The sequence below is a fragment of the Echinops telfairi genome, unplaced genomic scaffold, assembly GCF_000313985.2.
Source record: "Echinops telfairi isolate 266 unplaced genomic scaffold, ASM31398v2 ScPeMD7_7427;HRSCAF=8465, whole genome shotgun sequence".
Taxonomy (NCBI): Eukaryota; Metazoa; Chordata; class Mammalia; order Afrosoricida; family Tenrecidae; genus Echinops; species Echinops telfairi.
In genome coordinates, this window is record NW_022111327.1 from 4,433,649 (window position 1) to 4,445,970 (window position 12,322).

A 12,322-nucleotide genomic window follows, 5' to 3' on the forward strand; every position below is an offset into this window, starting at 1 on the left:
TTGTGTCTATACTTAATTCATTTGTATGACCAAGTAGCACATTTTCGTTTTGAGTTATAATCTGCAACTAACAATGGGTGTTAAGTGGTGTTTTTCCCCCTTGGATTTGAATTTTCATGAAGGTAAATGATGTTGAGCATCTTTTCTTGTGCTTGCTTACTGGTCATTTGGATATTTTCTTTGGATAAAAAAGTTTTTTAATTCCTTGGCCGTTCAAAAACAGATACGTTTTATTTTTTCAGTTAATGTAGGTTCTGTTTATTTCCAGATGCACATTCCAAAAGTCTTCTACCATCCTGTGAGCTGTCTTTTTTATTTCCTTTTTATTATTTCATAATCTGGGTTATTTTGTTTTGATTCTTGCTTTCCCCACCAGACCCTCTGCCCGCCTCAACCATCAACATTTGTTTCTTTTGATTTCTTGATGGCGCCCTTTAGTTCATAAATGTTTTTAAATGTTTATGTTGTCGAATTTATCTATATTTTCTTTGATTGTGCTTCTGGTTTGTCATCTACAAACCATTGCAAACTATAAGGCCTTAAGATTTGAACCTTTGTTTTCTTCCAAGAGTTTTACAATTTTAGCTCTTAGAATGTCTTTGGTCCATTTTTGAGTGAATTTTTATGTCTGGTGTGAAGTAGGAGTCCAACTTAATCCTTTTACATATGGAGATGCAGTGGTTCCAGACTATCCATTCCCATGTTGAATTGTTGTGACATCCCAAATTAGTTGACCATAAGTATATGGGTTTATTTCTGGAACCTCAGTTTTGTTCTGGGTTTGAATTTTTGCGTTGCTACTTTCAAACAGTGTGACCCTGGACAAGCTCCTTTTTTGGGGTAATAATAGTGTCTTTATGTCTTAGAAGGTTGTTCTGAAAATTAGGTGAGACCATACATGTGTGAAGAGTATTGTATAGTCCTCAGTAAATTTTTTTTTGGGGGGTGCTTGGATAATCAGGGAGATAAGGGAAATGGGGAGGAGTTAAACGGATACTGAAATATCAAGAATGCACGAACAAGGTGGCCTCATAAATGAGAGATGCAATGAACATCTGTTCAAAGAAGTTGACAAAAGAGAGCTCCTCCCAATTGAGCAAAGCACTTACTCTCTGACACACACAACAGAGAGACGTGGTATATAGACAAGCTAGATAAAATGAGCAAGAGTGGTATACCTTATAGTATTCGTTATAAGGCCAAAGTCAGTTAAGGTAGGCACATTTCTAAAACCTGACCTGGCTAATTTTCAAAAATGTGAAGATAACTCATGTGTATATATTTTTTGGCCCTTTTTTTCTCTGACACCAACCACCCACATGCCTTTTTCTCTCTGCTCCCGTGGATTCAGTCATTTGCTAGAATGACTCAGAATTCAAGGGGACTACCTATACTTGTACTCATTTATTATAACGAGAAAGGATGCAAGTACAAGTGAAGAGATGCATTCGACAAGGTCTGGGAGATGCTGAAGCACAAGATTCCCATGGTCCCGCTGTCCTTCAGAACATGCCATGTTCTTCCACGCATGCCTGTTCTCACCCAAAGGAGAGAGACCCAGAGTCTTCCACTCCTTGGGGTTCTCAATGAATATACAAACTGGTGCTAATACATATACAAGATCGATGGATATATATGATTAATTCCATCATGCCTTCTCCTTCTGAGGTTGGACCTATGCAGCCCCTACTCATTTACATGTGTTTAAAGTGTTGCCTGGCTGTTTTAGAAAAAAAAAAAAAAAACAGGTGATCTTGATTGCTGTTAAATTCCATGAATTATTGCTGGAAAGCAGAGATAAAAGCCCAAATCGAGATTTTTTTTTTCTTGCCTCACCGAATGTTATTTTAGGTCACAGTTGTTTGCTTCTTTATTTGGTCAGGGACTCTTTGAGAATCTCTTGAAAGCTTTTGGCATTGATCTTCCCAGGAAAAATCACATATGACAGACAAAATTCTGCAAACAGTTCTATGACATTAAGAACTCCTTAGTTTTAAAAGCCTGTTCGGACCTTATTATCCAAGGGAATCCTGACCCACAGCATGCTCTCCCATGCTCAATATTTCATAGTGAAGTTCAAGTCTCACATGGACTCAGGAAAAAGTTTACAAGGGAACATTGAAGAGCCCCTCCTCTTCACCTAAGAATTGATGCGGACATTCTTCTAAGAAATTGGGAGAGTAGTGATTTTTCCCCCCAGCAATGCTCCTTGCCTACTGTCATTTTGGCTTGGAGTCCTTCAAATCTCTCAGGTAGCTTTCAACCCCAAAATTGAGGAAAGGAAGCTGTACACCATCTAGAAGTGATAGTAATAAATGCAGTGTGAGGTGGAGACAGGCCTAGAAGTCATGTGATTCTGAAATTCTCTGACAGATTTGGACAATCACAGAGGGCCACAGAGAGACAAAAATAGAAGCAGAAATCTGCTCTCAGAAGGCCTCTTGTGAATAGTCAAGATAAACTTCAGGGAAAAGGGTGCCATGATTGGAATCACGATGTAGGGGAAAGTTTGGCCCTGGACGCTGCCACTTAACTTGTTGGATGTCCCTGATTGGTTTTAGTTGACAACTCGGAGTCTCAATTTCCTAACCTTAACATGGGTATAACAATAATACCTTCCTCACATGCAGGCTTCCTGTAAGAATTAAATGAGGTAATATATGTAAAGTGCTTAACAACCTAGCTGGTATTCAGGAGGTGCTCTATAAATGCTAGCTCCCTTATTACTTATTTTAGCTGAGAGTCTTTCATTTAACAATTACTTGACACCTAGCCTATGTGAGGAGGAACCTGGTGATGTAGTGGTTACACCGCTGGGCTGCTAACTCCAAGGTCAACCGTTTGTAGTCACCATCCGCTCCTTGGGAGAAATATGAGGCTTTCTACTCCTCTAAAGAATTATAGTCTTTGAAACCCACAGGGGCAGTGCTACCCGGTCCTATAGGGTTGCTATGAGACAGAATTGACTCTATGGCAGTGAGTTAGTTTGTGTATGTGTGTGTGTGTTGAGTTTATGTGAAGTGCTGTGCTATAGATTAAAAAAGAAAAGAAAGAATTCATGCCATCAAGGAGCAAGAAGAGTGAGTTGGAGTGGCAAATATGTGAATGTAACAAAACAGGATATTCTGGAAGGCACTGGGTGGACATTGACGTGATACTATGTAAATGGGTGAGTTCCTGAGTTTCTAGTCTTGGATGGTGCTATTCACCATAAAACAGGATATTCTGGAAGCCACCAGGCGGACACTGAGGTGATAATATGGAAATGGGTGAACTCCTGGGTTTCTAGTCTTGGATGGTGCTATTCACCTGATTGGGAAGATAGAGGAACAGATATGAGTGAGACAATAACGAGCCCATTTACGGACATGTTGAATTTGAGCATCCGAGGGACCTCAGGCTGGAGCTATTTAAGGCAACATTCCTATCGAGTTTGTTGAAAGTTGCCATACCCATGATCTCTTACAATTCTAAGATTCTATGAACGATGTGCATCTTAACTGCATGATTTTTTTTAGCCTCTATAAAAAAATGCTGATAGATGTTCTAAGCTATAAAATCTTGGGCCAAACAAATTTCAAATTGTTGCAAACTGTAAAAATAAAAATGCCACAGTCTCACTTTTTAAAAAAGTGGCTATTACACACATCTGAACTTAGTCAACCAACTGGGCAGTGAGTGTTTCACAGAAAGATTCTGGACTTTCACAGTCTTAATTTCCTACAGATGTCCATTAAGTAACAGGTTACTTTAGTGCACTTACATGGTTTTATTTAGAAACAATTTCGGGGGTGGGGGTGGGTTGGGATCTATTTCACCGATTCAGGACATACAGTACTCAGTTTTTAAGTTCCTGTGAGGAACACCAAAAAGCAAACCCACTGCCATCAAGTTGGTGCCGACTCATAGTAACCCTATAGGACACAGTAGAACTGCCCCGAGGGTCTCTGAGACTGTAACTCTTGACGGGAGTGGATAAACGCTGGTACAGGTACAATATCAACTGTAGCATCAAATTGTCAAGACTCGATGATGGCTTCTGATGATCAGGAGATGGTGAGCAAACACTACTCCTCTTTTGATTAAAAGATGCCCTTCTTATTCAATGTATGAACATCTTCAGTCAATAAGATAAGTTGTATCGTTTTCTCCCACTATGGCTAACAGAAACACAAACTATGGCTCATTTGTGTGTGAAGGTTGTACTGAAATCCCGAGGGCATGATCAGCGCAGAAATGCCTGTGGATTGAGCAAGAGGTTGGTCGCTTACGAGTTGGGTGACTTCTCTTCGTCTGTGAGACACCCTAGCCTAGAATGAGGGCCTCCAGATCTGAACATGTCTGGCTGTCAGACATCTTTGAATGCTCATGTCTCTAATTAATATGGTAAGCCTGATTTGCATTCTGATTTTGATTTGCTTCCTGGTATAGGAAGTAAAAGAAATGGGGGGCAGGGGTGGGGATGAGCTTCACAGCAGGCTTGTGCAAATTCAGTGGGCATTTATGTAGTAAGAAAACCAAACAGAAGGAAAATCAAAATCGAAAAAGATCGTGGAATTTTCCCACGACCTTTTGGAAGCGCCCCCTTGAATGTCTTCAGCATTTATCAGCAACTATAACCATGGTGGTGTAAGTGGTCACGAGGTGGGCTGCGATCCACCTGGCCTGCAGTTCAAAACCACCACCAGCTCCGAGGAAGACAGACTGGGCTTTCTACTCCCATGAATAGTTACAGTCTCTCCAACCCTCAGCGGGGTCGCTATGAGTCATCATCGATTCAATAGCAGTGAGTTTGAGAGCTTACTCGTTGAGTAAGGAGTCTTTGTGGTGCAGTGTGCTACGAGTCAGGCAACTAACTGCAAGGTCAGCTGTTCAAGACCATCGGCTGCTTTGCAGGAAAAAGACCAGTCTCAAAGTCTCAGAAACCCACAGGGGTAGTTCTACCCTGCCTTATAGGGTCACTTTGAGTTGGCATCGACTTGCTGGCCGTGAATTTGTTCGTTGAGTGAAGGAGCACGAGTGGTACTGTTGGGTAGGCATTGGACTGCTCACAGCAAGTTTGGGGGTTCCAACTTGCCAGCAGCTTCCCAGGAGAAAGTTGAGGCTGTCCGCTCCCTTAAAGAGTTACATCCTTGGACACCCTCTTTGATGTCATCACAAGTCTGAATCGACTCGATGGCACTCAGCTTGGTTCGGTTGCCATTGCATAAGTCCAAGAGTGAAAATCATTTCCTGTTTAACTTGACAAGATGAAGGATTTTTTGAAAAGCGTGTCAAGGTGCAAAAGCAAAAATGATCTTCTTTGTCCCCAGTCATTAGGTTATTAGAAATGGCATGAAGTAGATATTTCCATGACTGGAAAAAGGAAGTAACTCAGAGCCAAACTCAGAAGTAAAACTTAACGATCCTACACTGAGAACTACATTTTTCTGAAGCTGTGTCTTCTTCTTTTTTTCACACTGATTCCCAGAATGGAACTCATTTCAAGAACTAGAGAGTTATTTTGAAATATGGCCTTATTTTCTTTCCACTGGATTTGAAATAAGAACAGCCCCATATTTTACTTTGGAGTGAAATAGAGAATGACATTGGAGAGTGGAGATGGAGAATTTCTCAAGGCCTCTGGCTCATTATAGTCCCAGACAAGGCAAGTCAGTGGAGAATGTGTTTAGAGAATGGTCCGTACCCATCTTTGAGCGGGACCAGGAACATTAAGCAGTAAATCAGGATTCATAGGTGGCCACTAGGCTCTACTTATTAGTGTCGGAAAATAAAACCAAACCCAGGCATTTGTCAAGAACAAGGTTCGAAGGAGGGGAAACCCAGAAGCAACTCTCTGATGAATTCCCAAATTGCTTTCCATATTGCTCACGCATCCCTGGGGAGCCCAGCATGTGAGGCCTCCATGGGTCAATGTATAATGATGCTACGTCTCTGTTTTCCTTTGGAAAGGCTGACTACCTGTTGCTTTCTATTCCTTGCAGGTGAAAGCCCAGCCTCTGTGGTTCTTAATGCCTCAGCAGGATTATTTTCACTAAAGATGGAAACACTGGAGTCGGAATTGACCTGTCCAATCTGCCTAGAGTTGTTTGAAGACCCCCTTCTGCTCCCGTGTGCTCATAGCCTCTGCTTCAGCTGTGCCCATCGCATCTTGGTCTCTAGCTGCAGCTCTGGTGAATCCATTGAACCCATTACTGCTTTCCAGTGCCCTACTTGTAGGTATGTTATCTCTCTGAACCACCGAGGTCTGGACGGCCTCAAGAGGAATGTGACCCTGCAGAACATTATCGACCGCTTCCAGAAGGCTTCCGTAAGTGGGCCCAACTCGCCAAGTGAGAGCCGCCGGGAGAGGACTTACAGGCCCAGCACCACCATGTCTAGTGAGCGAATTGCTTGCCAGTTCTGCGAGCAGGACCCCCCACGGGATGCTGTGAAAACCTGCATCACCTGTGAGGTCTCCTACTGTGACCGTTGCCTGCGGGCCACGCACCCCAACAAGAAACCCTTCACCAGCCATCGCTTGGTAGAACCAGTGCCAGACACACACCTTCGAGGGATCACCTGCCTGGACCATGAGAATGAGAAAGTGAATATGTATTGTGTATCTGATGACCAATTGATCTGTGCCTTATGCAAACTGGTGGGCCGTCATCGAGACCATCAAGTTGCATCCCTGAATGATCGGTTTGAAAAGCTCAAGGTAAGGCAGCTGGGAAATATCTACAGTTACACTGAGCCAATCCCCTGAGAAAATCGGTTCCTTTTCCCTCTATGGCAAGAGAGTTAACACCAAGTTGTTTTCATGAGCAATGACCTATTTGTCTGCAGGCTCTCCCTGCATCCTGTTAATCTGTTGCATACACTTCACTTGCATTTATATACTTCTGGCCAATTCTGATTTGCATGGGGTCGGGGCCCACCACATCAACACAGGAAAATAGCATTCTGGTGGCACTGTTGGATAAGTGGTGGATGACTAACCACAAGGTCAGGGGTTCAAACCCACCAGCCACTCCACTGAAGAGAGATGCACCCTGGTGGCATCGTGGGCTTGGTGTTGAGTTGCTACCCACAAGGTCAGCAGGTTAACCCCACAAGTCACTAGGCAGGAGAGAGATTGGCTGTGGCTGCTTACTACTGTACCGATTTAAAGTCTGGGAAACCCAAAGGGACAGTTCTACTCTGTCCGAGAGGGTAACCGCCAGTTGGAATCAGCTTAATGGCAGTGAGTGTGAGTCCTAATCAACTCGAGGACAGTGAGCTGCTCTTGGTTTTATCCTTTCTCAAGGGGCCCTGGTAGTGCTGTGGGTTAAACATTGGACTGGTAACCTCAAAGCCAGTGGTTTAAATCCATCAGCCACTCCCCAGGGGAAAATGAGGTTGTCCACTCCCATAGATTTAATCTTGGAAGTTCGAAGGCCTATAGGGTCACTATGAATTGAAAGCGACTCGCTGGCAGGAGGTTTGGCTCCTCTGTCAGTAACATATTATACATTACTTACCTTTGCTATGATCTTTCCACCTCTTTTAAGTATGTGGTGAGTACCTGTGTGGGTGTACTGCATTAGAATATGTGCTGATTTGCATATGCATGTGTATAGCAATGGGAAAGTTGGGAGTGTCTCTGTAGGTGTGAGTGAAGGTGTCTGAGTAGATCTATGTAGGCGAGAGATTTTGGTGAAGGGTATTCGTTTATGCTCGTCTGTTTCTGGGTGCATGAAACAAAGCAAGGGTTGGCATTGTCCACTTATAGACTCATAAGCAATTAAACCAAAGGACCCAGTACCTACCGTTCAGTCCATTTCGACTCATAGCGACCCCTGTAGAATGGAGGAAAACTAGGGTTTTCAATTGTGTAATTCTTTGGTGAGTCAAACTGGTTCATTGTTCTTCTGCACAGAAGCAGAGGAGTCAAACCACTGATTTCTGGTTAGCACTCAAGCGTGTAACCACTGTGCAAAAGCATTTCAACCCCCAAACCCACTGCCTTTTCAGCCTGCCTTAAACACAACACCAAAAAGAACCATCAGTGTACCAGGTAATTCAGAGAGCTACTTATATCCCTGAAATAAAAATTTGTAAACTGAAAAGATTAAGGAATTAAGCCAGTGTAGCATTTGTGCCTGGGTTCCGGTTTTTGTGTGGCTTCGAGATGGAAGCACTTGTTTGTAGTTCCTGCCTTGGGAGTTGTAGCTGTCTTCAGTGGATGGCGTGGAAGTTTGGTTTTGTCCAATCATGAAAATTTACTTTTTTGCGTTAGATCGGTTCCTTTTAAAAGGAGCCCCTGCTGGTGGTGCAGTGGTTAAAGTGCCTGGCTGCTAACAGAACAATTGGTAGTTTGACCCTACCAGCCCATCCCCAGGAGAAAGGTATGTCCATCTGCTTCTGTAAGGATTTCAGTGGATTCAGTGGCAGCATGATTCAGACTTCAAAAAACTCAAACTCACTGCCGTCGAGTCAGTTCCAACTCGCTGTCCTACAGTGACCTTGTAGGACAGGGTAGCCTGCTGCTGTGGGTTTCTGAGACTGTAACTCTTGGCAGGAGTAGAAAGTACCATATTTCTCCTTTGGGGTGGCTGGTGGTTTAGAACTGCTGACTTTGCCGATTGCAGCCCAGCCCATAACCACAATGCCACCAGGATGTTCCAGGCATGTTTCAGTGGATCCCCCTTAAGTCAAAAGCTACTTACAGGGGACACGCGTGTCTCACTCTTCCTTTTGCTAGTAGACAGAGGTTTTGACTTTTGGTAATCAATTAATCTGTGATCATCTGTTGTTGGAGCACATAAGGTTTCTGTGCAAATCTAAATGCCTACTTTTTAAAAGCCCTGATGTAAACTCACATTGATGTTTACAAATGTGAGATCCAGAAAATTGTTTCGTACCCATTGCCTCACCACTCTATGGTATAAAACCTTCCCGAAGAAGGGCTCTATTTAACAAACATTCCAGAAAAAGAAAATGTTTAAATGAACAGTAAGATTGCCATCTTAAAAAATGGGCATGATTATATAAACTAAGCTTGAAGGAAGACCCAGATAGGATGGAAGGCTGGTGGCGGGTGGAGGCATGACAGGAATGGAGATGTTCTTGCTATCCTGCTCTGAAAAAAAAATTCATTTTAGGTTGTGTAAAATTACAGTGTTGATGAAGGTATTAACACTCAGAATGTGACTCAGCAAGCAGTCCTGTAATTTATTGTTGCACATGGTCACACAAACAATGGTTTCTGCCTATTTGGTGATTTATATTGAATATTCGTAAATTTTGTACAAATGTCAAGCTCATCTGATGATCTCTTCAAGCCATTCTTTCTTTCATATCAGGGGTGAAAAAACTAAAAACAAATCCCAAACTGGTTGCCATTGAGGTGATTCCAACTCATTGAGATCCCATGTCTGATTAGTAGACCTGTGTTCTGGGGGGCTTTCAATGGCTGACATATTTTGGAAGGGAATTGCCAGGCCTTTCGCCCAAGGCACTCCGGGGTGGATTCAAAGTGCCAACTTTTTGGTTAGTGGCAGAATGTTTAACCATTTGTACGAATGTTTAACCATTTGTACCATCAAGAGATTTCATGAAAACTGTAAAGTGGAATTACCTCATGACTTCAGTTCTTAGAATTATGAAATGTTTGACCTTGGACTTAATCGAGTCCAAGCCCTACTCTTTGGACTTGTGTAAACAGGGGCTTTGGTATTGAGTTGTTTGTCCAAGTCACAGAATTGATTAGGAGGAGAAATGGAGATAAGCCTCTATATCCTGAGTTATATAGCCTTTCTCCCTGCTACCTACTAACTATAGATTTCTGCCTCTTTGTTTTGGACTTATGTTTTTCCCATGAACTGTGATTTAAAACTTAACTTTATGCTCCAGCAACTGCACATTTCCTGGGTCAAGGATAGACAATTAACACATCAAAGAAAGGGAATAATATATAAACTGACAGTTTCATAATGGCAAATGATAGGGGTAGGGTGATGGGAAGAGTGGGGGATTTGGAAAGAATGGAACAAAAACTCTGCCAAGTATTTGCAGGTGTTGGGACTATAATAAGACATTGGCCTTGAGAAACATTCCAAACAAATAGATCTGTATTCATATATACTGTTGAGATAACACAAAAGACAGGATAGAATCAACCTGTATCTACAGAACCACCAGCTCTGTGAAAAACACCTGAAATGATTGGAGGATTGACTAGTTATTTGGCATCAGATACATAGAACCCTTATCTCCCTCGATGACTGAAATACGCAAGTTCCAGCGATGGCTGAAGTACACAAGTATTTTTTCAAAAAGTATCTTTGTGAAGACTGCAATGAGTAGCATTTAGAGATTTAAAATAGTTACCCTTTCATTTTTTAAAAATGGAGATGTATAGATTCTTCTGATTATAAATTAAGTGGAAATTTTTAATTTTTTGCTCATTTTTGGACAGAGAATGGAAACGTGACTCATTCCCACGCGCGTGGTTTGTTCTCTTGCCTGGAACATCTTGGGCTTGGGGGAGGGTGATGGTCGTGGGTGGTGGTCACTTTGATTAGCTGCCAGATGAGAAGGACTATTAGTTGTCCACATTAAGCAGAGAGGAAGTTTGATTTTTCAGGGTCACATATACTCATGTCTGTGGGTTAACTTGAAGTTAGAAAAGGATTTAGGATTATCTTCTGAATTTGCTTGATTCTTCCCCAAGGAGAAAGGAGAAAACCAGCTGTCAGATGCTATGGGAAAGTCTGCCTAAGCATACACCCTTGGCCCTGAAAGCAGCACAGGAGTCCTGTTGAAGAAAGGGGAGAATGGTGTTTTATATCTAAGAGGTAGACATTTTAGTCAGTAACTGACACTGTTTATGTCTACTTTTTATTTCGGATTAGGATTAGTCGCTTCTAATATTTAGAAGTGACAATGGAAAGACTCCTTCCCATCACACACTTCGGGCATATTATTATTCTTTTCTTTCTTTTTTAAATCATTTTATTAGGGGCTCATACAACTCTTATCACAATCCATACATGCATCAATTATGTAAAGCACATTTGTACATTCATTGCCCTCATCATTCTCAAAACACTTCCTCTCCACTTAAGTTGGGCATATTATTAGAAGACACCAGTTCCCGGCAGAAAGCATCAGGCTTGGTATAGTAGAGGGTCTGTAAACAAAAGAGGGAGACCCTTGATGAGATGGATTGATATAGTGACTACAACAATGAGCTCATATAGTGACTACAACAATGAGCTCAAACATAACAATTGTGCAGGTGGTGTATGTAGGATCTTGTAGTAGGGTTGCTACTGAGTCCGAACTGGCTCAACACACCCGGTTGAGTACAGTAATATTTATTTGCTTAAGAGCTAATAAGCAAACCGTTATGGGCGAAAGATCAGAATAACCAGAAACCAGCCTGGCTTCTTAACCTATAAACCCTAATGGCTTAGAGGACTTGAGGTGCTTAATATAGTTCTATAGGTTTTATTTAGTTGTCAAGTCTTACCTGTAGGGTTGAGATGCAAGACACATGTTCCCCCAAAAGTCCTACCAATGGTCTAATTAATTCTTCAATGCCAGTGAATGCTTGCGTTCATGACTTTTGCCACCTAATATCAGGCTTATCAGACTACACATTTCCTCCATTACCACTCTCTTCTCTTAACTTGAACACACAGATAACAACTGATCTCATTCCTAATCCAGGCACTGCATCTGTGTGTGTATATTAGCTATTGAAATGTGCTGCAGTTCTATAAAACTGGTTAAACATTTTAGGATTTTTTAAATCATCATTTGAATTCCTCCTCTTAGAAAATATTGATATGATTATGTTAATAAATATTGGCTTTCATAAAAAGGCCAATTTCAGTGGCTCTCCATCGGTGACAGATTTCAACTCAATATTCAAAGACCTCTAAACAACTCCCTTATTCTAGCCTTTCCCCCTACGACTCACAACCATACAGCCTCCAGGAGCCTCCTGTCAGCTAAATAGGCCATTCTCTTTTCTGATTCCGAACTTTCTTTCACTCATGCTGTTTTCTTGGCCTGTTTACCCACCCTACCTATTCTGTACTGCTCAGTTCAATACTACCCCACGCCACCCCAACCCAGCTATACCATAAATTCCTTGAGGCAAGGCAACAGTGTCTTTTATTTCTTCAGTACCACCCCTCAATTTCTGGTACGCATACTGTATGTTCAAGGACAAAATTCACAAATTCATTATCACAAACATTTTTTAATAGTTACGCTTATGTATGAGGGCTCTTGTTGCTAAAAGGCTTCATAATGAATTTTCAGGAAACATACCAGCATCTATAACTTG

The 12,322-nt window shown here is 41.9% G+C and overlaps 1 protein-coding gene across 2 annotated transcripts in view; it reads left to right on the forward strand.

Annotated features, from left to right (window-relative positions):
• Window positions 1–12,322, forward strand: part of MID2 (midline 2) — a 128,087-nt gene that overhangs the window by 9,545 nt on the left and 106,220 nt on the right. For both annotated transcript variants that reach the window (XM_004710034.4, XM_004710035.4), the window contains exon 2: window positions 5,985–6,700. In XM_004710034.4, the coding sequence (XP_004710091.1) occupies window positions 6,041–6,700 (660 nt within the window). In that variant the 5' untranslated portion in view covers window positions 5,985–6,040. The remainder of the gene's footprint in view (window positions 1–5,984; window positions 6,701–12,322) is intronic.